Consider the following 23,353-nt stretch of genomic DNA (forward strand, 5'->3'; position numbering starts at 1 on the left):
ATTGGTTAAACTTTTCTATTGCTTTCTTTCTTCTAACTTTTGACTCATTTTGTTGTTTTATTTTTTTAGTTTCTGGGAACATAGATTTACGTTGTTTATTTGAGAGGTTTCTTGTTTCTTAATGTAGGTGTTTATTACCATGAACTTCCCATATGGAACTTTTTCTGCATCCTATAATTTTCAGTATGTTGTGTTTCTGTTTTCATTTGTCTCAAAACACTTAGTTTTTCTACTTTGATTTCTTCTTCATTCCATTTTTTGTTTTTTTCATAACACTTTTGGCTTTTTTACATCATTAGCTTTCTCTATTTTTCATCCTTATTGATTTTAGTTTCAAATAATTGTTGTCAGAGAAGATACTTTGTGTGGGTTCAGTCTTACTGAATTTGTTAAGACCTGTTTTGAGGCCTAACAGTTGATCTGTCCCAGAAGACGTCATATGTTTGCTGGGAAGATTCTGCTCTTGTCCACTACTACGTTCTGTATATTTCTCTTAGCCCCATTTGGTCTACATTGTTCAAATTCTGTTTGCTTATTGCTATTCAATCTGGTGATCCATTATTCTTTGCTTCTTATGTATGTTGTTATGCATTGTGATATCATTATGCTTTTATGTTTTTATCATGTACTTTTGTGTAATAATACCCATTTTCATTGTAGTTATCATGCAACTTAAACATCATTTCTTAATATGTAACACTTTAAGTTAACAACTGAAGTTCAATAGCATTCCTGACCTTTGTACTTTTACTTCTTGTCCCCCTTACCTGTTAGGTAATGGACACTACAGTTTCTATATTTTTAAACATATTTTGTATCCAACAGATTATTTTTATGATGGATTTATTTTGCAGTATTTATTTTTAACTTTTGATCTAGAGATGTAAATGTAAGTTTTAAGGTGCAGTTTTACTGTATCAGAGAATCAAACTTTGAATATATTTTAACTCTTACCAGTGACTTTTACCCTATCTTCTTATATTATGATGATAATTATAGTCATTTTACTTCCACTCAGCTAACTCCCTTTAGCATTTCTTGTAAAGCAGGTGTAATGGTGATGAAGGTCCTCAGATTTTGCTTTGGAAAGTCTTTGTCATTCATTTCTAAACTGCAGCTCTGCTGCTTATGGAAATCCTGCTTGCCGGGATGTTTTTTCTCTCATTATTTGATTTCATCATTTTTTTCTCTCCCAGCCTGGAAATTTTTGTTGACTAATACCCTGACAATATCATGGTGTTTCTGTCAGGGTCTGGGGGGTGCCTTTGAGGTTTTGGGGCAATGCGAAGAACAAAGAAGGCAGCAGGAGTCATCATGGAGGGTGCTCAGAGCAGCCGCTTTATTCTGCACACAGCTGTACTTCTTATACTGCTATACCACTAATTCATGGTTACGTAAATGTTTTAAGATGTGCACACGTGTGGCCTTCATGGTCGGGCGTCTAGCCTTCAAGGCTTTTATCTAACTCCTTCCCATGGGTACAACAGGTTTCTCAAGGCCAGACACATCTGGGGTGAAGCAGTGGGCAGCTGTCCTCATAGAACAGTAGGGGAAGTGGGGGGCTTCTCTACGGTTTCCCATGTAAAAATTTCTCTCTCTTTTGTAGCCACTTATGAAACTCTATTTCTCACTGACTTTGGACCATTTCCTTCTAATGTATCTCAGCACAGTCCTAACTGTGATCAACATTTTTGGGTTATTTGATCTCTTATGGATCTTAATGCATTTTTCTCATGTTTGGGAGTTTTCAGGCCTTATTGCTTTGAATACACATTTTGTTCTTTCTCTTTCTCTTTTCTTGATGGAATTCCCATAATGAGGATATTGTTACTTTTGGTTATATCTACAATTTCTATAAGGTGTTACCGCTTTTTAACAGGCTTTTTCCATTTCCTTCTCTGGTTAATTTCAGCCGTCTTGTGTTCTAGGGGACAGATTTATTTGACATGGTTAAGTTATCTGCTGAAGTTCTATTGAATTCTGCAGCTTATTGAGTGTCTCAGCTCTAAGATACTTTTGATATGTTTATTTCTTTTTGAATTTCTTTGTGTGTACCTGCCTTGTTTTTCTAGTTTCACTTGGTTGTCTCTGTGTTCTTGTATTTCCCTAACATTTTCAGGAGGATTTCTTGGATTTTCCAGTCTGGTATTTCAGAAATCTCCATTTCTTTTGAGTCAGTTATTGGAGGGGTGTTGGTTTCCTCAGGTGGAGCTATGTTTCCCTAGGTCTCCCTATACCCTGGGTGGGTGGCTGCGCATTCCAGCAGGTGGGCACGTTGTCCAGGCTTCAGGTTTGCTCAGTCAGGGACAGTGCACACCAGTCAGCCCAGGCTGGTTTCTGGGTGCGTCTGCTGGTTGTGTCCTAGGGCACGTGGGGCTTCCTATCAGTGTTTGGTATCAGGTGAGGCCCTGGGCTGGGATCTGCTGTCAGGGGCAGGAGCCCCTGCATGACAATACTGAAAGAGACTCCTGACTCAGTGTCCTGCCCAGACAAGGGTGTAGAATGTGCTCTGTGTTTGCCTTGGCTTGCTGGCAGGCTTCCTAAGTGATTGGGACAGTTAATGTACTCAGCAGTGTGGAGCTGTATTAATGTGTTTCTCTGCCCCTGCTGGATAACAAAACTGGGCCCACGACCTGCAATGGCATGGCTCATTGTCTGTGGACCCAAACTGGGTAAGACTGGGCACTAGATTCGCTGGCGGAACAGAGCTGCAGGTTTCCTTTGCAGGTGGTAAATCCACAGGCTGTGCTCTCTGTTGAAGTGCTACTGGCAGAAGGACTGTTGCTTTGCTTTGCAGTTTCCCTTTTACTCTGATCTGGCTGCTTATCCAGGTGGGCTGTGTTATCTATTCAGCAGTCAGTGGGGCTGCTATTAGATCCCTACCCATGAAGAACCAGAGGGCTGGTCCCAGTTCCCTGCAGGTGCTCCTGGTCTTGCCTTAGAACCACGGGGGTAGAGCCCCATTTAGCAGGGGTGGGGGTGAATCAGCTCTTCTGCCAGGGCAGCCCGGGCTTCAGTTCTAATCAAGGTCTTTGTTTTGATCAAGCCCACCTGCTCCCAGGTTCTCTGCATAAATGCTGCCCCTGCCTCTGCTGCACAGATGATCAGTGTGATGGCCACACTGTCTCCTCGACCCCTGCTGATTTATACAACTTCCAGGTGCTCCAACAACTACCAGGTGGTGGCAGGGCCAGGAGCTACACTCAGCAGTGCTCCCAGCCGTGATCAGCTCCCTGCTTGAAGGGGAAGGTAAAGCAGGTTCCAGGGGGGTGGGAGCCTGCACTGGAGACCTCGCCCAAGCAGACCTTGCTCTGCCACAGCCTTTGGTTGGAATGAGGCACTCTCATGGCCGTGGACATGAGCAAAGCTACGACCTTGGAGACCTCCTTGCAGGTAGGAGCTCAGTCTGCTAACACCTGAGTGTTGGTTGTGGGAACCCTCCCCCTTCTCTGGACAAGCAGACACCCAGGGGTTTATGATATGACCATGTTTAGTTTTGTAAGAAAGTGCCACAGTTTCTTCCAAAGGGACTATCATTTTGTTTTCTCACAGAAAAGTATAAAGTTTCTGTGGCTCAACATCCTTGGCAGCATTTGATGTAAATTTTATGGGCTTTTGACATTTCTCAACATTCAATGGTTATCTCCTTGATGCTTTAATTTGCATTTCTGTGATGACACATGATGTGGGATACTTATTTATGTGCTTATTTGGTATCTCTGTGATGGCTTTGATGAGGCATCTGTGAAGGTCTTTGGAACATTTTAAAGTCAGATTGTATTGTTGGATATTTTTAAGAGTTCTTTGCATATTTGGGATATTAGTCTTTTAGTAGATGTGGTTTTTACCAATATTTTTTCCTAGTCTGTGGCTTGTCTTTTCATTCTTTTGACAGTGGTCCTCACAAGAAGGAATTTTAAATTTTAGTGAAATTCTGACTGTTGATTATTTGTTTTTTTTGCATCATGCCTTTGTTGTATCTAAAAGTTTATCACCAAGCCCAGGGTCATCTATGATTTTGTTGATCTTTTTGTTTTCTCCATAAATACCCATAAGTGCTGCATCCCAAACATTTTGGAATATTGTGTTTCCATTTGCATTTGCATCAAGGTATTTTTTTATTTTGTTTCATGACACATTGGTTGTTTAATGGAATGTTCAGTCTCCATGTGTTTGCATTTTTTCATGTTACTTTTGTAATTCTAGTTTTAGTCCATTGTGGTCAGAAAAGATGCTTGATATTACTCCAGTCTTCTTGTTTGTTGAGACTTCTTTTGTGGCCTAACATTGATCTCTCACCAAGAATGTTCCATGTGCGCTTGAAAAGAATGTGTTTTTCCTGTTCAGATGGAATGTTCTGTGTGCCTCAGTAAGTCCATCCATTCCAACATGACATTTAAGGCCCAAGTTTCCTTACTGATTTTACTGGCTGATCTATCCACTGATGTAAGTGAGGTACTGTAGTCCCCTACTATTAATGTATTAATGTTTCTTCATCCTTTTTGTCTCTTAGTATTTGCCTTATATATTTAGAAAGAAATCATGATGATGCAAGAGAGAGATAAAGAGAGCAATTGCTGAACTGATTCCCTAGAGTCGGGAAGAGGGCTGAGAGCTAAAGCTCAAAGAGAGGAATGGGTTCAGATAAGAGGACTGACACTTCACCTGTGGTCACAGAGGGGAGCTGGGTGTGTGATTCTGAGTCTGGTAGGTAGTGGTCAGAGCACTGGAGGAACTGCCTGTGAGATACGTGATCTCCTCTGTTTCCTCAGGATCATCTCTCAGCTCCAGTTAACCCTGTTTTGAGCTGCTTAGTGATAACCAGGAAGGATCTCATAAAAATTCCTACTCTGTTGCCTGAAACAATGTCTGTCAGTAGCTGGTGCTGGGTGGCCACGCAGTAAGAAGGGGCTTCTCTTTCTGGATTAAATGATTTCTTTCATGTTATGTTGTAATATAAATCGAAGTTTCTATGATATTAGGTAAAGAGTTGTGAATCATTTCAAAGAGAAAACTTTTCCATCAATTACTCCAAAGTATTCATTGTACACAAGGGTATAAAAGTTACTTCCATTTTCATTTTCATCTAATCTTTTATTTTCTTATAAAGAAATGTATACATCCATTTAAAAGATAGTAAAATGTATTTGCACAATGGGAAAATATGATATTCCTGCCAAAAATAAATTGGGGTACTTAGCTCATATATGGAGTTTGACCAAAGATGTATACAAAAATAGTATTAAATTTTGTGATGCAAAGTCAAAAAATATATATACAGTACTTACACAAACTGGAATAAAATTATATAACTTTAGGAAAATATTAACAGCATGCATCAATTAGCTTTGTAGCATAGCAAGGCTGCTGAGGGCTCTGTGGCATAAAATAGCCATTATTTAGCCATTAGTCTGAGGGATCTCGCATGGGCTTGTGCGTGTGTTTGCTGCATGGGCTAGCTGGAGCCTGCTGAGCGATGGGTAATTTTGGATGCTCTATATTCCATCTGAAAATGAATTTCTGTCCTCACGGGGCAATGGTGATGACTGGTACTATGAGTGTCACAAATGAGCTCATTCCCCAAGGCTTGTTCACATGGTTGTCTCAGAGTTCAGAGCACAGGAATAAGGCAAGTCCCAAAGAGACCAAGTGCTTTTCAAGACCCCATATTACACCTGTAATGTCACATTGGCTGAGGGCAATCACATGGTCAGTGTGAGCATCTATATCCAAAGGTGTAGTTAGTGGGATGGGAAATATTTGGGCCATTTTTCATCAGTCTCCCACAGTCCAGCTTAGCTACACTGGCCCAGTAGGAACATAACAATCTAGTTTATAGACCATTCTTACTTAAGGGGTTCTATCTTGTTTGGGGATGACCTGGACTACTTATTTTTAGTATCTTGTAAAGCTGCATTTGTCTGGGAATGCCACAACCAGTTTGCTGATTGCTGGGGTAGCTGTCATCAGTGAGGGCAGGTTTTCTCTTTCTCATGTGTCATCAGTTCATATGCACTAGTTGATATATAATATTCGTTTCAAATACACAACACAGTGATCCAGCAGTTTCCTATGTTAGTAAATCCTCACCCCAGCTAGTGGAGTACTAACATAGGAAGCTGTCACAGAGCCACAGGCTATGTTCTGCAGGCAGTATCAGCAGCCCCGTGGCCACCTTACACTATGATGGAGATTTCTGGGGCCCTTTATCCCCCTCACTTTCCCCACCCACACTCTCCATCCCCTCCCCCAAAGTAACATCCAGTCACTTCTCTGTGGCTAGAAGTCTACTGCTTTTAAATTTTGTTTTTAGATTCTACATATAAGTGAAATCACATGGTATAATTTGTTAATGACTCTAGCTCCTTTTTTTAAAAAATTTATTTTGTTGTCATTAATCTACAATTACATGAAGAATATTATGTTTACTAGGGTCCCCCCTTCACCAATTCCCCCCCACAAACCCCATTACAGTACTGTCCGTCAGCGTAGTAAGATGCTGCAGAATCACTACTTGTCTTCTCTGTGCTGCACAGCCCTCCCCGTGCCCCCCCCCACATTTTACATGCCAGCTCCTTTTGTAGATTTAAAATTACCTGTGCATTAGGCTTACAGACAAGTGCCTCAGCATTTCTTGGGGATTCAGCAAAAAAAAAAGGTCAACTATAAAACCTTTTAAACACATTAAAATTTTAAAGCATGAGTATTTAACAATTATTAATCTATAGAGTTTAATGGGTACATACATTTAAATTTTAATGCTATAAAGATTTGCTATACGGTAGACTATCATTCATGTTTACACTATGTATGTAATGATTATTTTAGAAAAATAAAATTTGCTGTGTAAAGACAATTTCTAAAAAACTGATGGGCAGTAGGAGGAATCTAGAAATATGGATAATGTCTTGAACTCTGCTAGAAATATCAGTAGCAATGTCATTTTTCCTTTGTGCATAATTATGTAACAAAGACAGTTTTAGACATTTTTTCACTTTCTGTACCTCATTAAAATAATTTTTCTTTGAGTTCATGGATGATGAGAAATTTTAATTTGGTCTTTGTTTTTAATGATGCTGGCAAATAATAGGAATTTGAATATTTTGCATGTGGTGTGAAGTCTTGGCAAAGTGATAAATATGAGTAAACTATATTAACATTCTTAAGTGATGGGAATAACAGTTTAAAATCAAATCCAGACATTTCATAGGTCCAGGCCTAATCAGCCCTCCCCGCCCCCCGGCCTTCTCAGACTTCCTTGGTCACACCGTGTGTCTTCTCTCCCAGAGTCACACAGAGCTCACTCCTCCCTCAGCGCCAGGATGTCTGGGGACACCTGCTCTTCCCCACGCTCCTGTGTGCTCACCCCTCACTTCTTTCCCATCTCTGCTCACAAAACTGTTTTTGGTGATGCCTCATCTAGTATTTCTTTTACTTTTATTGCAGTATGAACACCTAACATTAGCTCTTACCTCCTAAAAGCTAAGTGCCCAGTGCAGTAATGATCATTACAGGCAGGACACTGTACAGCAGCTCTGTGGAAAGAACTCACCTTGCCTAACTGAAACTTTATGCCCATTGAATAGCAAGCACCCATTTCCCCCTCCTCCAGCTCCTGGCAATCATCAGTGTGTTCCTGGCTTGTCTGAGACTGACTCTTCTGATACCTTATGTAAGTGGACTCACATATTTGTCCTTCTGTGACTGACTTCCTTCAATTTGCTTAATATCCTCCAGGTTCATGTGTGTTATTGCAAATGATAGGATATCATTTACTTTAAAGGCTGATTATTTCATTGTGTGTATGTGACACATTTTCTTTATTCATTTAGCCATCAGTAGATATTTAGGTCATTTCCATTTATTGGCTATTGTGAATAATGGCACAGTAAACATGGGGGTGCAGATATCATCACATGATCCCAATATTTACATTTAATTTAAAATGTTTTCTCAAACAGCTTCATAACCTACTTCTTTGTATTACATTTGCATTTTTAACAGTCATCAATATACCATTTACCAAACATTTTATTTTCTATTTAGTCTACTCATCCATTTGCACTTCAAATAGAATGAAATGTTTATTTTTTGATATGCTATCAATAATTAGAGCTAGACACAAGGTAGCCATAGATATTTGTTCAATAAAGCATATGAATGAACAATTAGATTTAAGTATATCAAAATTTTAGCATTTTTATTTCCCAGAAATTTTCTTTGAAATATTTTATATCAGTGTTTAGCACTAAATTGCATTCTCTTAGTTTACTATTAATCATATATGTCATCATGTATGATATATTTAACATAAATTTTGCCATATTTATATAAACAAATGTGTGACTTGGTATCAGTTTCACACATAATTTTGACAATTTTTAAAAAATGTTTCCTTGTGCTTAATTAGCACAGCTGTTTCATACTCTGGGATTCTAATACCATTTTGAGATAGTGCAGAACCTTAAAATCTTCACAATTTAATTTACAGCCCATGGTGTCAAAAAGCTCTCATGGGCAGTGAACCAGAGTCAAGAAACTTTAATAAATACTTTGTGGCAATGGCCACAGTTTCCCTCTGCATCAGCTTGGGATGTTTATAATAAAGTGGTGACTATGTGTCAGTTTAGGCTGTATTGGATCAAAATTGATATCATTGCTTCATTTTTATCACATCAGAGTCCCTTTTACATGTGGGTATGAGAGCATTTTTCCATATAGTTCCTTTAAGTCCTGAAAAAAAAAATACAGTTACATTTGTATGCCAGCCTTAGAATGGAGACACACCCCCTGGTACTAGGATGGAAATACAAGCAGATCTGAGTTTGTGCTTCACCTGCAGGCATAAGATGTGAACAGAGAATCAGTGCAATGCCCTCTACATGTGACTTATTTTCGAGGCTGCACCACCAGGTGGGGTGTGATTGGAGACCAGAGTACAGGAGTGGATGTGGCTTTGAAACTAAGGAGGTTCCGAATGCTGATTAAACCCATGGACCAGGGAGTGGTGTTTGTTTCTGGTGATGGCTGAGGTGGCCATGGAGGCATGTGAGTGAGTGGGAAGTGGAATAAATCAATGAAAGCTCATTCTATAAAAATCATTTAAGGGACATCAAGACAAGTACTCCTGTATACCCAGCATTAGAGCAGACAGTAATGCACAAGCTCCCCATGGAAGCTTCACCCAAAGACACAAAAATAACCCTACAACTCAATAGCAAAACAGCATGTTTAAAAAAATGGACAAATAACTGAATTGAGATTTTTCTATAGAAGATACACAAATACTCAAGAGTTTTATGAAAAGTTGCTTAATAACATTTATCATTAGGCAGTTGCAGATCACAGCTACAGAGTTATTACCTCAAAACTATTGTGATGGCTATATGAAAAGTTCAAAGATAAGTGTTGCTGTAGATGTGGATAAAATTGTACCTTTTACAGTGTTGATGGGGATATAAATTGGTTCAGCCATTATAAAAAACAATATGGAATTTTCCTTCACAATTAAACTAGAACTACAATATGATCTGGCAGTCCTACTCCAGGCATATATCTAAAGAAAATTAAATAACTACCATGAAAATATGTTGTACCCAAATGCTTATTCCAGCATTATTTACAATCTCCCAGGCATAGCAACAGCTTAAGTGTGCATCTACAGATGAATAGATATGGTTGCTTATAGAGTGGATGTCCTGGCACACACACAAACACACACATAATTTATGATGTTATATTTTATCAATGGCTTGACCCTTTCTTTGTATCTGTGGTAGTTCTTGAGAAAGCTTGTATGGTTTGATAGAAGTATAACAGCTCCTGCTCTTTTGGTTTCCATTTGCATGGAACGTATTTTCCTATCTCCTCACTTTCAGTCTGTGTGTGTCCTTAATGCTGAAATAACTGTCATGCAGACAGCATATAGTTGGGTATTTTTTTAATCCATTCATCCACTCTGAGTTTTTTTTTTTAGAGTTTAATCAATATATTTTATGTGATTATTGATAAGAAATGACTTACTGCAATTTTGCTTATTTTTTTTGATCTGATTTATAGTAGTTTTTCCTTTTTATTATCTTTCATACAAATATTTAGTGTTTTTATTCATAATGGTCAAACCTGGAAGCCACAAATATGCCCTTCAGCAGGTGAAGGCATAATTAAACTTTGGCATATCCAGACAAGAGGCTATTACTCAGTAATAAAAATAAATGAACCCTCAGCTATGAATAGGCAAGGAAGAAACTTAAATGCATATCACTACATGAATGAAGCCAATTTGGAAAGGTTACATAGTGTGTGATTTCAATAATATGGCATTCTGGAAAAAAATTATTGAGACAGTAAATGGTTAGTTGTGCAAGGGTTTAATAGGGCAGGGAGGGATAAATAGGTCATGAATACATGTCATAATACATTTGTCAAATCTACAGAATGTGCAACAATCGATGGTGAGCTATGGACTTAAGGCGATAGCAGTGTGTCAGTATAGGTTCATTTGCTGTAACAAATGTACAGTCTGGTGCAGGGTAAGGATAGTACAAGGGACCATGTGGAGGCAAAGGCATGGTGGTTTCTGTATCTTCATTCAGTTTTGCTGTGTACCTAAAACTGTTCTAACAACAAGTATATTAAAAAATGAAACCTAATAAGATACAAATAATATAAACTGTAATTAATGTTATATTTTACAATGCAACAATACATTAACTGAAGGTGAAGAGTGTATAGATTGTCAGTCTGCATTATTTAGGTATTTTGCTAAAACTATGATTTGGTGAATGAAAAGAAACATTTATAGGAAAGATGTTGGGTATCTTACAACTCTATAACAAGAACTGGCAAGCAAAGTCTTTAAAAAATGACAAACGTCAAAACTTTCAGAAATCCATTAGTAAAGACTGGAAAGAAACACTTCAGAGGTGAGACAACAGGCTTATCGTCTCTACCACGCACATCGCCTTTGGGCACTGAAAGAGGGTTGGCAATATTTGTGATCCTGAATTTTTTTAAAATTTTTTTAATAAGGTATGATTGATATACACTCTTATGAAGGTTTCATATGAAAAAACGAAGTGGTTACTACATTCACCCATGTTATCAAGCCCCCACCCATACCCCAATGCAGTCACTGTCCATCAGTGCAGCAAGTTGCCAGAGATCCTCTATGTTCCTTCTCTGTGCTACACTGTTCTCCCCGTGGTCCCCCATACCATGTGTACTAAACATAATACCCCTCAATCCCCTTCTCCCTCCCTCCCGACCCACCCTCCCACACCTTTCCCCTTTGGTAACCACTAGTTCCTTCTTGGAGTCTCTTGAGTCTGCTGCTATTTTGTTCCTTCAGTTTTGCTTCATTGTTATACTCCACGAATGAGGGAAATCATTTGGCATTTGTCTTTCTCCACCTGGCTTATTTCACTGAGCATAATGTCCTCCAGCTCTATCCATGTTGTTGCAAATGGTAGGATTTGTATGGCTGAATAGTATTCCATTGTATATATGTACCACATCTTCTTTATCCATTCATCTACAGATGGACACTTAGGTTGCTTCCATATCTTGGCTATTGTAAAAAGTGCTGCGATGAACATAGGTGTGCATATGTCTTTTTGAATCTGAGAAGTTGTATTATTTGGGTATATTACAAGAAATGGGATTCTGGGGTCAAATGGTATTTCTATTTCTAGTTTTTTGAGGAACCTCCATATTGCTTTCCACAATGGTTGTACTAGCTTACATTCCCACCAGCAGTGTAGGAGGGTGCCCCTTTCTCCGTATCCTCACCAACATTTGTTGTTCTTAGTCTTTTCGATGCTGACCATCCTTACTGGTATGAGGTGATATCTCATTGTGGTTTTAATTTGCATTTCCCTTATGATTAATGATGTGGAGCATCTTTTCATGTGTCTGTTGGCCATCTGAATTTCTTCTTTGGAGAATCGTCTCTTCATATCCTCTGCCCATTTGTTAATCGGGTTATTTGCTTTTTGGGTGTTGAGGTGTGTAAGTTCTCTAAATATTTTGGATGTTAACCCCTTTTCAGATATATTATTTATAAATATATTCTCCCATACTGTAGGGTGCCTTTTTATTTTGTTGATGATGTCCTTTTCTTAATTATGTCCCTCCTTCTACGGACTTTGGGCCTCATTTGTTGTTCTTTTTCTAGTTTCATTAATTGTGAGTTTAGACAGCTTATATGGGATTGTTCTTCTTTCTTGACATAGGCCTGTACTGCAATATACTTTCCTCTTAGCACAACTTTGGCTGCGTCCCACAGATTTTGCGGTGTTGAATTACTATTGTCATTTGTCTCCATATATTGCTTGATCTGTTTTTATTTGGTCATTGACCCATTGGTTATTTAGGAGCATGTTGTGAAGCCTCCATGTGTTCGTGGGATTTTTCATTTTCTTTGCATAATTTATTTCTAGTTTCATAGCTTTGTGATCTGATAAACTGGTTGGTACAATTTCAATATTTTTGAATTTACTGAAGCTCTTTTTGGGGCCTAGTATATGATCTATTCTTGAAAATGTTTCATGTGCACTTGAGAAGAAATTGTATTCTGTTGCTTTTGGGTGTAGAGTTCTGTAGATGTCTGTTAGGTTCATCTGTTTTATTGTGTTGTTCAGTGCCTCTGTCCCCTTACTTATCTTCTGTCTGGTCTGTCCTTCAGAGAGAGTAGAGTGTTGAAGTCTCCTAGAATGAATGCATTACATTCTATTTCCCCTTTTAATTCTGTTAGTATTTGTTTCACATATGTGGGTGCTCCTGTGTTGGGAGCATAGATATTTATAATGGTTATGTCTTCCTGTTGGATTGACCCCTTTATCATTATGTAATGTCCTTCTTTGTCTCTTGTTACTTTCTGTGTTTTGAAGTCTATTTTGTCTGATACAAGTATTGCAACTCCTGCTTTTTTCTCTCTGTTAGTTGCATGAAATCTCTTTTTGATCCCTTCAGTTTTAGTCAGTGTATATCTCTAGGTTTAAAGTGAGTTTCTTGCAGGCAGCATGTAGATGGGTCTTGTTTTTTTATCCATTCAGTGACTCTGTCTTTTGATTGATGCATTCAGTCCATTTACATTTAGGGTGATTACTGATAGGTATGTACTTATTGCCATTGCAGGCTTTAGCTTCATGGTTACCAAAGGTTCTAGGTTAATTTCCTTACTAAATGAGACTCTAACTTAACTCACTTAATATGCTATTACAAACACAATCTAAAGGTTCTTTTCTTTTTCTCCTCCTTTTTGTTCTTCCTCCATTCTTTATATAGTAGGTATCATATTCTGTATTCTTTGTCTATCCCTTGAAAGACTTTGGGGATAGTTGATTTAATTTTGCATTTGCTTAGTAATTGGCTTTTCTATTTTCTTTACTGTGGTTTTATTGCCTCTGGTGACAGCTATTCTACCTTAGCAACACCTCCATCTATAGCAGTCCCTCCAAAATAAACTGTAGAGATAGTCTGTGGGAGGTAAATTCTCTCGGCTTTTGCTTATCTGAAAATTGCTTAATCCCTCCTTCAAATTTAAATGATAATCTTGCCAGATAAAGTAATCTTGGTTCCAGGCCCTTCTGCTTCTTTGCATTAAATACATCATGCCACTGCCTTCTGGCCTGTAAGGTTTCTGCTGAGAAGTCGGATGTTAGCCTGATGGGCTTTCCTTTGTATGTGATCTTATTTCTTTCTCTGGCTGTTTTTAATAGTCTGTCCTTATCCTTGATCTTTGCCAATTTTACTACTATATGTCTTGGTGTTGTCTTCCTTGGGTCCCTTGTGTTGGGAGATATGTGGATCTCCATGGCCTCAGAGACTATCCCCTTCCCCAGACTGGGGAACTTTTCAGCAACTACCTCCTCAAAGACACTTTCTATCCCTTTCTCTTTCTCTTCCTCTTCTGGTATCCCTATAATGCAAATATTGTTCTGTTTGGATTGGTCACACAGTTCTCTCAATATTCTTTCATTCTTAGAGATCCTTTTTTCTCTCTGTTGGTCAGCTTCTTTGTATTCCTCTTCTCTAGTTCCTTTTTCACTTATTGTCTCCTCCACTGTATCCAACCTGCATTTAACTCCATCATGCTCTACAGCAATTGGATCTCTGACCTGAATTCATTCCTGAGTTCTTGGATATCTTTCCATACCTCCATTAGCATGTTGATGATTTTTTTTTTTGAAGTCCCTTTCAGGAATATTCATAAGGTCCATGCCATTTAAATCTTTCTCCAGATTTATATTAATTTCACTCTGGAGCAGGTTTCTTTGGCATTTCATATTTGTATATGGTGCCCTCTAGTGTCCAGCTCTACTCTAGAGCTGCTCAGTCCCTGAAGCAATGTCAGAGGTTGCAGGGGAGCGGTATTGGTGCCTGGCGGGAGGAAAGAGCTGTTCCCCACTTTCTGGCTGCTGTGCCTGTCTCCACTGCCTGAACCAGTGGGCCGGTCACACAGGTATAAGCTTTTGTCCCAGAGCAGCTGGATATGGATCCCTGCTTTCCACAAGCAGCTGGAATCCCAGTCTCCCCAGGAACTCTGCCTGTATTAACTTTCCAACCCTGTAGTCATGCGAGTATCATGAAAGCCCCATGAAATGTAGGTTTGTGCTCCAGAGCTAGGTATTCAGCAGTCCCAGGCCTCCACTCCCTCCCTGCTCCATTTCTTTTCCTCCCACCCTGTGAGCCTGGGTAGGGGAAGGGCTCTGGTCCCGCTGAGCCACAGCTCTGGTACATTACCCTATGAAGTCTGCTCTTTTCTCCAGGTGTATGCAGTCTGGTGCCGTCCTCTTTCCTGTTGCTCTCTCAGGATTAGTTCACCGACTATATTCTCTAATTGTATCCAGTTTTAGGAGGAAGCCTCTATCTCTCCTCTCATGCTGCCATCTTTAATCCTTTGATGTCTAGGGCTTTTACTGACAGTCAGTCACATAGGCCTGGAGCACTCCTGTGACTGACCTTAGGTGCTTGTACTCCAGCCCCTTCAGAGGTCAGGCTGATACCACGTGGTCCAAGGCCTCACCATAAGTCCTTTTGTTATCATAGACTAGCTGCTGTGGCCCAAGACCCCAGGTAAACAGACACTGTTAATCGGGTAGGACATTCTAAGAGGTTAGAGGTTCCCTGCTTCTTTACTCACACTTATGATATATCATACAAACAATCATTTTTTGGATTATTTACAAGCTTGGTGATTCTTCAGGATGCAAATGTCTGGGTCATACCTCTGGTGAGCCCTGAGGAGCAGGGGATCTCAGCCTTCAAGAAAGCCAGCTTCCCTCTAACTCCTGATTACTAAGGGTTCTATATCCACACCACTTGAGAGCAATTAAATATGCAAAGTGTTTTTTACAATAAAATTAGCATATCTTTTAATATGTGTGTAACACATCCAAAGATAACTTCAAAAATGTTTTCCAAGTTGCTGGAGATTGAAGACATTTTCAAGTTCATGTCTAATTAGGCAAGTGTTTATGTTACAGAAAGACTATAAAATTATGTAACTTCTAATAAAATTATATTTTCTTAAGGCAGAAAAATCATATTCAGTTTAAATTAACTAAAAATATTTTAAAAACCAGCAATTGAAAAATTGCTACTACTTTAATGAAACATAAGTGACAATTAAGAGTGTATTTTTAAAAGTAAGCACTAGAAAAAGAAATCATGGCACATATTGGGACTTTTATCTCACCAAATATGCTAGGATCAGATTGTTCCACAAGGAATTTAGTCAGTATTGTTAGTAGCAAGGTCCAAAACATAATGATACATCCCGCGTTCATGAGTTAGGGTGTTCATAAGGGCTGCTATAGAGGGGACAGCAGCATGCAAAGGGAGTGTGACTTTATTCCATCTCTGTAGTCCACAGTGGTACACAAGGAGCTGTCTGGCTTTTTCACTAGCCCTACCAGGGAGTTAAAAGGATTGTGAGTGGGCTTTATAATGCCTACCTTCTCCAACTCCTGTAGAGTTTCTCCAATATCCTTGTGCCCTCAGACAATTTTTACTGCTTAATAGTTGTCACCTGCCGAGGTACAGGCAGAGCTACAAGTGGGTGCTTCACATGTTCCCTCACAACTGCCTTCACTACATGTACCATCAGTTTGAACTCACCTGCAGTCATCTGTAACCACAGGCCCTGCAGGATATCCAGCCACAAAATATGTCCAGGGATGGGAGAAATGTACACAGTTTACTCCTTTGGGGGGCAAACGCCCTATCCCCAATAGGATTTGGGCTTTCTTTACTCTAATTGCCTCACCCCCATAGCTATCTATCATAGCAGGGGTCCTGGAAAACACTCAGGGTTGCCATAAATCAGAGAACATTCAGCTCCTGTGTCCACCAGCACCAGGACATCTTGTACATTCACAGGGGACCAATAAATTGTTAATTCTACAAGTGGCCTTTGATCCCCACGATGTCTTCCAAGGTGGGAGATTTAACCCCCCACTCAGTCAAACCTCAATGTCCAGTGTTCCTCCTGTGGGGGTGAGGGTCCAAGGGAATCCTGAGTACTATTTCCCAGGAAGTTTTGCAGGAACAACATGGGACTCTGCCTCCGGCTTCTGTGTCCTGGACCTCAGTGGCTGGAACTGCTGCTCTGGCTTTAATGGGTGCCACACTTCTAACAAAATGCTGTTGGGCTGCCCATCAGTTTTCTTTCACTACCCCGACCTTTATCAAATCTACCCACATCTAGGTCCTCGAGACCTTCACTGGGCCCTTTGCACCTCTCCTTTCAGTGGTAGCCCATACTTCCTTCTGTGCTCTTATTGTTTCAACCTCCCTCAGATCTGCTAAAGTACAAGTAGCCTCACTTATGAGTTACTCTATGTGGGGGTCAAGAATAGTCACTAGGGACCTAAAGAGAGATGGAGGATCTGTATGCAGCACCAGATTTCTCATTCCTATGGTGAACAACTCCTCATCAGGGCCCCGGTGGCCCATATTATAGATGATATTTTTCATGCTGAACTCCTGTAACACCTGCTGGATCTCTGCATATGTTTTCCAGCTAGTGGGTAAGTATGGTAAATCACCCTGATTAGGCCAAACTTCCCTAATGGTGTTGTCAGCCAATCCTGAAGTGCATGATTCCCTAGGGTGTGACGGGCACTTTCCAACCACTGCTGGAGGGAAATGTGAGTCCTCCAGGAAGTCAGTCCACCCATTTCAGAACCCAACATAACAGTTTCTCCACCTCCATATTACAAAGTTGGAAAAGCCATGTAGATTGAGGTTCTGATGGCTTCTGCTGAAATGGATGCTTATGTCCACCAGCTTATCCTGCGTATACAGGGGGAGTATATGGAGTGCTCCACAACCTGGGTGGGGGGGTGCTCCTCCCCCTGAGGAGCCCATGGTTGTTGTGTTTTCATTTTCTTAATTACAGCTTGGCAGGCCTTTAATACCTGTGAGGCTCTTTACTCTGGCGGTGGCCTTGACAACAGATCGGCTCTTGGCCTCACCCCCTCATCCTCTCCCAACATCTCCTCCCTCTACCATCTCCAGGGCTGGAGGCACTGCTCTTCCCTCCCCCTACCCATGGCCTCCTGCACCATGGATCCTCCAGCTGCCTCCTCCCTTGCTGCTAACGTACCTTCCAGAAGCATGATCTGTCTTCTCAACAACTGTCTCTCTTTCTTAAATCCATCCTGTAGGTCATTGCCCAGCTCCTCCAAGGAATGCTGAAGTGTGTGTCTATCCTGCCGAAGTCTCTCGCTTTCCTCAGTAACCCTCTCTCTTACCTCAATAACACTTTCCAAAATCTTGAGAAACAAACATCCCACAATCCCAGCTGCCACATGGCCACTCAGGGCCTCTGAGCAGTCTTCCATCTGCTCAGAAGCTAATTCCATAGCTTCTACTGTCTCCACCCTTCTCCAGGTCTGGGGAAGGCCACACCCCTCTAAAGATGCTTTACGCTTGACCAATTACCCACTACAGGTTCCCCAGCTGGAAGCCCCATGGATAAGCGGGCTCCTGGGTGAATCATCACCCCCAGCCCCATCATCCACATGGGGGTATTTGAGTATCTCCCACCCTCCCTAGGAGCAGCCTGCCAAAGCACTGTACCCATAATGACAGACTTTGTGTTCAGAAGTCCTGAGGACTGCCACCAGGAGTAACTGGGCGGAAGTTATGTCCCCATGCTGGGGAAAATAAACCTTTGAAACAAAAATCAGTCCAAGGGAGAAATAGAGTAGGAGAAAGCTGTTTATTGCTTATAAGCAGTCGCCTGCTTCTGCTCGCCTGTGTCTCTCATGACCCGGCTGCAACGGGCCCCACCCAACCTCTCTGGTCCAGGTGTGCCCTCCCTCCCCCTTGTAATCACCTATTGATATAGGGATGGACAAAGGACAGGGGAGAGATTCTGGAAATATTGCAGTTTTACCCACAATTTCCATATGACAAATAACAAATTTTCAAAATTGTATTTTAATGAAATCCATAATACTCAAAAGAGAATAATGACAGCAAAAATAAACGCTTAAGTGAACTTTGCTCCATGAAATACTAAGGACAATCATTTGGAATATGATTTATATAAATCGGCCTTTTTCAATTTTTGTTGTTATTGGGACAGTTCACTCTTTGGAAGATTTGATCACACCAAAGCTGAAAGTTACTTGAGTCATATGTATTCGTTGGTATTTATCATATTTGAAATGATAAGTTTTTATTATGTATATTGAATTTAATAAGGTGATAAAAGGTTTTGTTATTAATATAATATCCCATTTTGTTGAAAAGTGGTTTTCCAAAAACACGAGTAAGAAAAGAGGCATTATTTTATATTTTTACAAATCTGTTTGACATCTGCCTTAATAGAAGATAGGTTATTCTCAGATATGCATCTTTGCTCACTCTGTTGCAATTTATTGATTAATGTATATAAAGAAAATAAGGCTTCATACAAATATATGACTGGAAATTTGAAGCACTGATTTGATATCACCATAATAATAGTTAATACGCATCATTGATAGTAGGCCAAACTCAACAAGTGATTTATTGACGATTAGTTGGTTTTGGAATTGAAAACCACATATTGAACTTTTTATATTCTGATTTAAATCTACTTAGCACTTTGGATTTTACCAATTCTGATTTTGTAACATAACGTCTTGATCATCTGGAATGGCTCCCAGAGACATGTAAATATTACAAATATGACATATTGCATCATATGCCAAAATGAAGCACTTAAATATCACTACTAATTTCATTAGAAAGGTCTTTCTGTATTAGAAAAATGTTAAGTTCGTGGGGAACACAGTCATTAAAATTCTAGTTATGACTTAAAACTCAAATATTATCATGAGCAGCTCCATTTGTGGATTATCTTTACTTCAGTTTTGAGAAAATGTCTGTCAAACACTAAATTCTGTCAGAAACAACACCTATTTTTACTAACATAGGTAATTATTTTTCCCAGCTTGATTGAGATATACTTGACTTTTGACTGCAAGTTTAAGGGGCACAGTGTGATAATTCAATTCACATGTATATGGTGAAATTCTTACCACAATAAGGATAGCACATTAGCAACACAAATTTTTCCACCTCCAACCTGTTAGAATGGCTATCACCTTGTAGACAGATTAATTCTGATGAGGATGTAGAGAAAAGGAAAGTTTGTGCACTGTGGTTGGGCTTATGAATGGGTATATCACTATGAAAACAGTTTGGAGGATCTTCGAAGAAATAAAAAAAGAACCACTTGTACTTCCACTTCTGGGAATCAATTACTCTAGCATTAATAGGTATCTGTACCCCGGGTTTGTAGCAGCATTACTTAGAGTAACCAAAACATGAAAAAAACTTCAGTGCCTGAATGGCAGATGAACGGATCATGATAAATTTATCCAACCTTAAAAATGAAGAATCCTGACATTTTCGAAAACATGGATGGATCTTGAAGGCAATATGGTAAGTGAAATGTCAGATAAAGTAAAATAATACCTTTTGATTTCACTTATTTGTGGGAACTAATAAGTAGACTTTGTAGAAATAGAGATCAGACTTGTAGTTACCTGGAGCAGAGGGAGAGGTAAAATGAATTGGTAGAAGTTAGGCAACGGGTACAAGTTTCTAGTTATAAGATAAATAAATACTGGGATGGTATGTCCAACATCATGACTGGAGTTATGCAGGTACAGCATGGTGACTGCAGTTAACAAATATTGAGTTGTATACTTGCAAGTTGCCAAGAGACTAGATCTTAAATGTTTTCACCACAAAACTTGAAATGGCATCTCATGGTGATTTTGTTGTGCCTTTCCTAATGGCTGCTGATGCTGAGTATCTTTTCATGCAGCTGTTGGCTATTTGTGTCTTCTCTGGAAAAATGTCTACTCAGGTCTTATGTCTGAAGAGTTATAGCTTTATTTTTTGTATATCAAACTAAATATGCAATGTCCTTACACTTTGGGAACAAGATCATGCTTTCCTAATAGCTCAATATTTGAAAAATGGCATCTGGTAAAATATCAGCATAACTGAAGACTTAGAGCCCAACCGTGGTACATGAAACCACTAGGACTGGAGCCGCCCAGCATGAGTTGCTTTTTATTTCTTGAAAATGTCTGCTTATTTACAGGGGAATTGTTGTTCTTGTTCTGACAAGTCATATGTTATTTATCCTAGTGATAAATATTTAAATATAAATGAGACATGACAATGAAATGTATTCACACATGAACTAAGAAATCTTACCCTCAACAATTATGAGTGTGAAATTGAACAGTAGTACATTTTACAAGGAAACATTTGTGCAAGTAACAGAAATGTACAAATAAATGATATAAAGAAACATGACAGAGTCCTCAGCTATGCAATACTGAAATTAGGAGGATTATTGAAGGTATTGATGAGCATCACCAAGGTTCAGAATTTTTGAGGATTATTGGGTTTGGTACACATGAGATTTGTAGCCTTTCGTCTATTTTTGCTTCTGTGCAGAAATGTATATACAGAACCATAGCAAACCTGAAGTGCCCTTGTACCAGTTCCAAGCTGGAGCTACGTGAGCATTGTTCCCAAATGCTGGACCTTTCCTAGGTAGGGATTCAAAAGGCTGACACTGTGGGGTTCAACTCTGAGATGTAGGAAGGGTAAACTCTTTAGCCAGCAAAATGCTGCTCTAGCCTTTGGAAATGAAGAAAATAAAACTGTTTCAATTTTTAGATGATTAATTTTTATGTCACATGTACTGAGAAAACTGTGTTATATAGTCCATGAAATACCTTGTTCTCTCTGGGTAAAATCCAACACCAGTTCTTGATACACCCCAGTCCACTCTACAGCCACTGATTCCTTTTTCTTGTAGTGAAGAAATTATGGATGCATCAAGCATGAGCTTCATTTTTGCATCCAGAGCCCATGAAGAGAACAAATCTATAAAACCAAGTCACTGTGGAAGACTGGCGGTTTGGGAGTCACCCCACTTCCGTCGAGTGAAACAACCCTTCAGTTTCCAGGAACCCGTGGGAAGCTGGCTTCCAGGGTTTAGCCCTGGCTTCAGTGCTCTCTCCTCATTGTGTCTTAAATCACTTGGTTACATTCCAGCCCGTTTTGCTACTTACTCCAGCATTTGTACAGGAGTGAGAGTAAAAAGAGCAATGCAGTCAGTAGGCTTTTCTGACCCAAACCACTTGGTATTATCTTCCAGGTCAGCAGTACCTTGGTACTTATATATAAAGTACGGATTTCCCCAAATGATGTTCTTCCTCAAAATCATCCCAAGAGTTTTCCAAAACTATTTTACAATATGGCCCAGCACTGTAGTGATTCTAAGGAATATTTATACATTATGTAAATATGATTTTGAGCAAGAAAAGCTTATATAGCAAGCTTGTAACTCACTATCACATAGTTGGACAGGAAAGAAATATAAGGCAATGAACACTAGAAAATTCATATATTTAAGAATGTAATGAAATATAATCCAAACTTCTATCAAGTTGACTTGCTTTTAAGAACTTTTTTATTCTGGAGAGTGCCTGCTTGGGCACTCAGTATTTGTTGAACATTCTGCCTAGAGCAATGTTTATCTCCCTGTTCCTCAGACTGTAGATGACGGGGTTTATGAATTGGGGCACTGCGGTATAGAACATGGCTGTCAGCAGATTTTTAAGAGATGCTTTATTTGCAATGGGACCTAAGACTGCAATGAATCCAGAAATGATAAATATAAGAATAATTAGCAACTGTGGGGTACAGGTGGACAAGGCTTTGTTGCGGGCCTCTGCTGAATGGATCTTAAGCACAGTTGAAAATATATTAATGTACGACATAAACAGACAAGTAAAACATACCAAGATAATACAAGTACTTAATACAAGCATCACAGATTCAGAAAACTGAACCTCTGAAGATGATATTCTCATAACTTGAGGTACATCACAAAAATATTGGTTGATCACATTGGACTTGGTGAAGGGAAGTCTGAACATGTTCCCAGTGTGGATGGCGGAAAAGACCAGCCCACTGCCCCACGAGCCCACTACTGCCTGTGAGCACACCCAGGGGGTGATGATGAGCCCATAGTGCAGAGGCTGGCAAATGGCAACATAGCGGTCATAGGACATGACCATAAGGTAAGCCATCTCAGTGGATGCAAAGAAAATGTATAGGAAAATCTGAGCAGCACATTCTTTCAGTGAGATGGACTTACTGCCTGTCAGGGAATTCACAATCAGTTTGGGAACACTGACTGAGATGCAGCAAAGGTCTATGAAGGATAAGTTACTTATAAAAAAGTACATTGGAGAGTGAAGGTGTGGGTCTGTCACGATGGCAGCAATGGTGAGAAGGTTTCCAGCCAGAGCTCCTAGATAAATCAACAGGAACATTAGGCCTTGCAAAATGCGAAGTTCCCAAGAGCTTGAGACATCCATTAGGAGGAACTCTGTAAAGATGGTGAGGTTTCCCATGTTGGATAATATGCTATAGTTATCATGGGGTTAAAGAAATAAGTGGTTAAATAAAGTAGTAAGGGATTAAATGGAAGTACTCCACATATCCACAAATAAAATGCAGTCATAGGCATCATTGTATGGCTTTTTAGCAGTAAATATGAATACAGGAAATGAACATAAAGTGAGCATTTGAAATATATGAATATACTTACATTTATATTTATGAATTACATATTTAGAACTAATCTATTTATAGTAAATAATATATGTATAATCTATAAATAGCGTGAATGCAATAATTATAGTTATTTATTTTTCCTCCTAACTATGTTAAAATACCATTAGTAGTTTCAGTAGACATACACTCAGAAACAAGAACATTTCAAATGAAATCAATTCTTCAAGACACTGCAATTACT

General features: G+C 39.4%; 1 protein-coding gene across 1 annotated transcript; it reads right to left on the reverse strand.

Moving 5' to 3' along the window:
* Window positions 1-22,028: 22,028 nt before the first annotated feature.
* On the reverse strand, window positions 22,029-22,949 carry LOC140846019 (olfactory receptor 14I1-like). The gene has a single exon (XM_073221447.1). The coding sequence runs from the start codon at window positions 22,947-22,949 to the stop codon at window positions 22,029-22,031; it is 921 nt and encodes a 306-aa protein (XP_073077548.1).
* Between the last annotated feature and the right edge of the window lie 404 nt (window positions 22,950-23,353).

Source organism: Manis javanica, chromosome 14 (assembly GCF_040802235.1).
Source record: "Manis javanica isolate MJ-LG chromosome 14, MJ_LKY, whole genome shotgun sequence".
In the NCBI taxonomy this organism is placed as follows: Eukaryota; Metazoa; Chordata; class Mammalia; order Pholidota; family Manidae; genus Manis; species Manis javanica.

Excerpts from the sequence above, each read along its gene's own strand:
- LOC140846019 (XM_073221447.1), bottom strand. The coding sequence starts at position 22,949 with ATGGGAAACCTCACCATCTTTACAGAGTTCCTCCTAATGGATGTCTCA.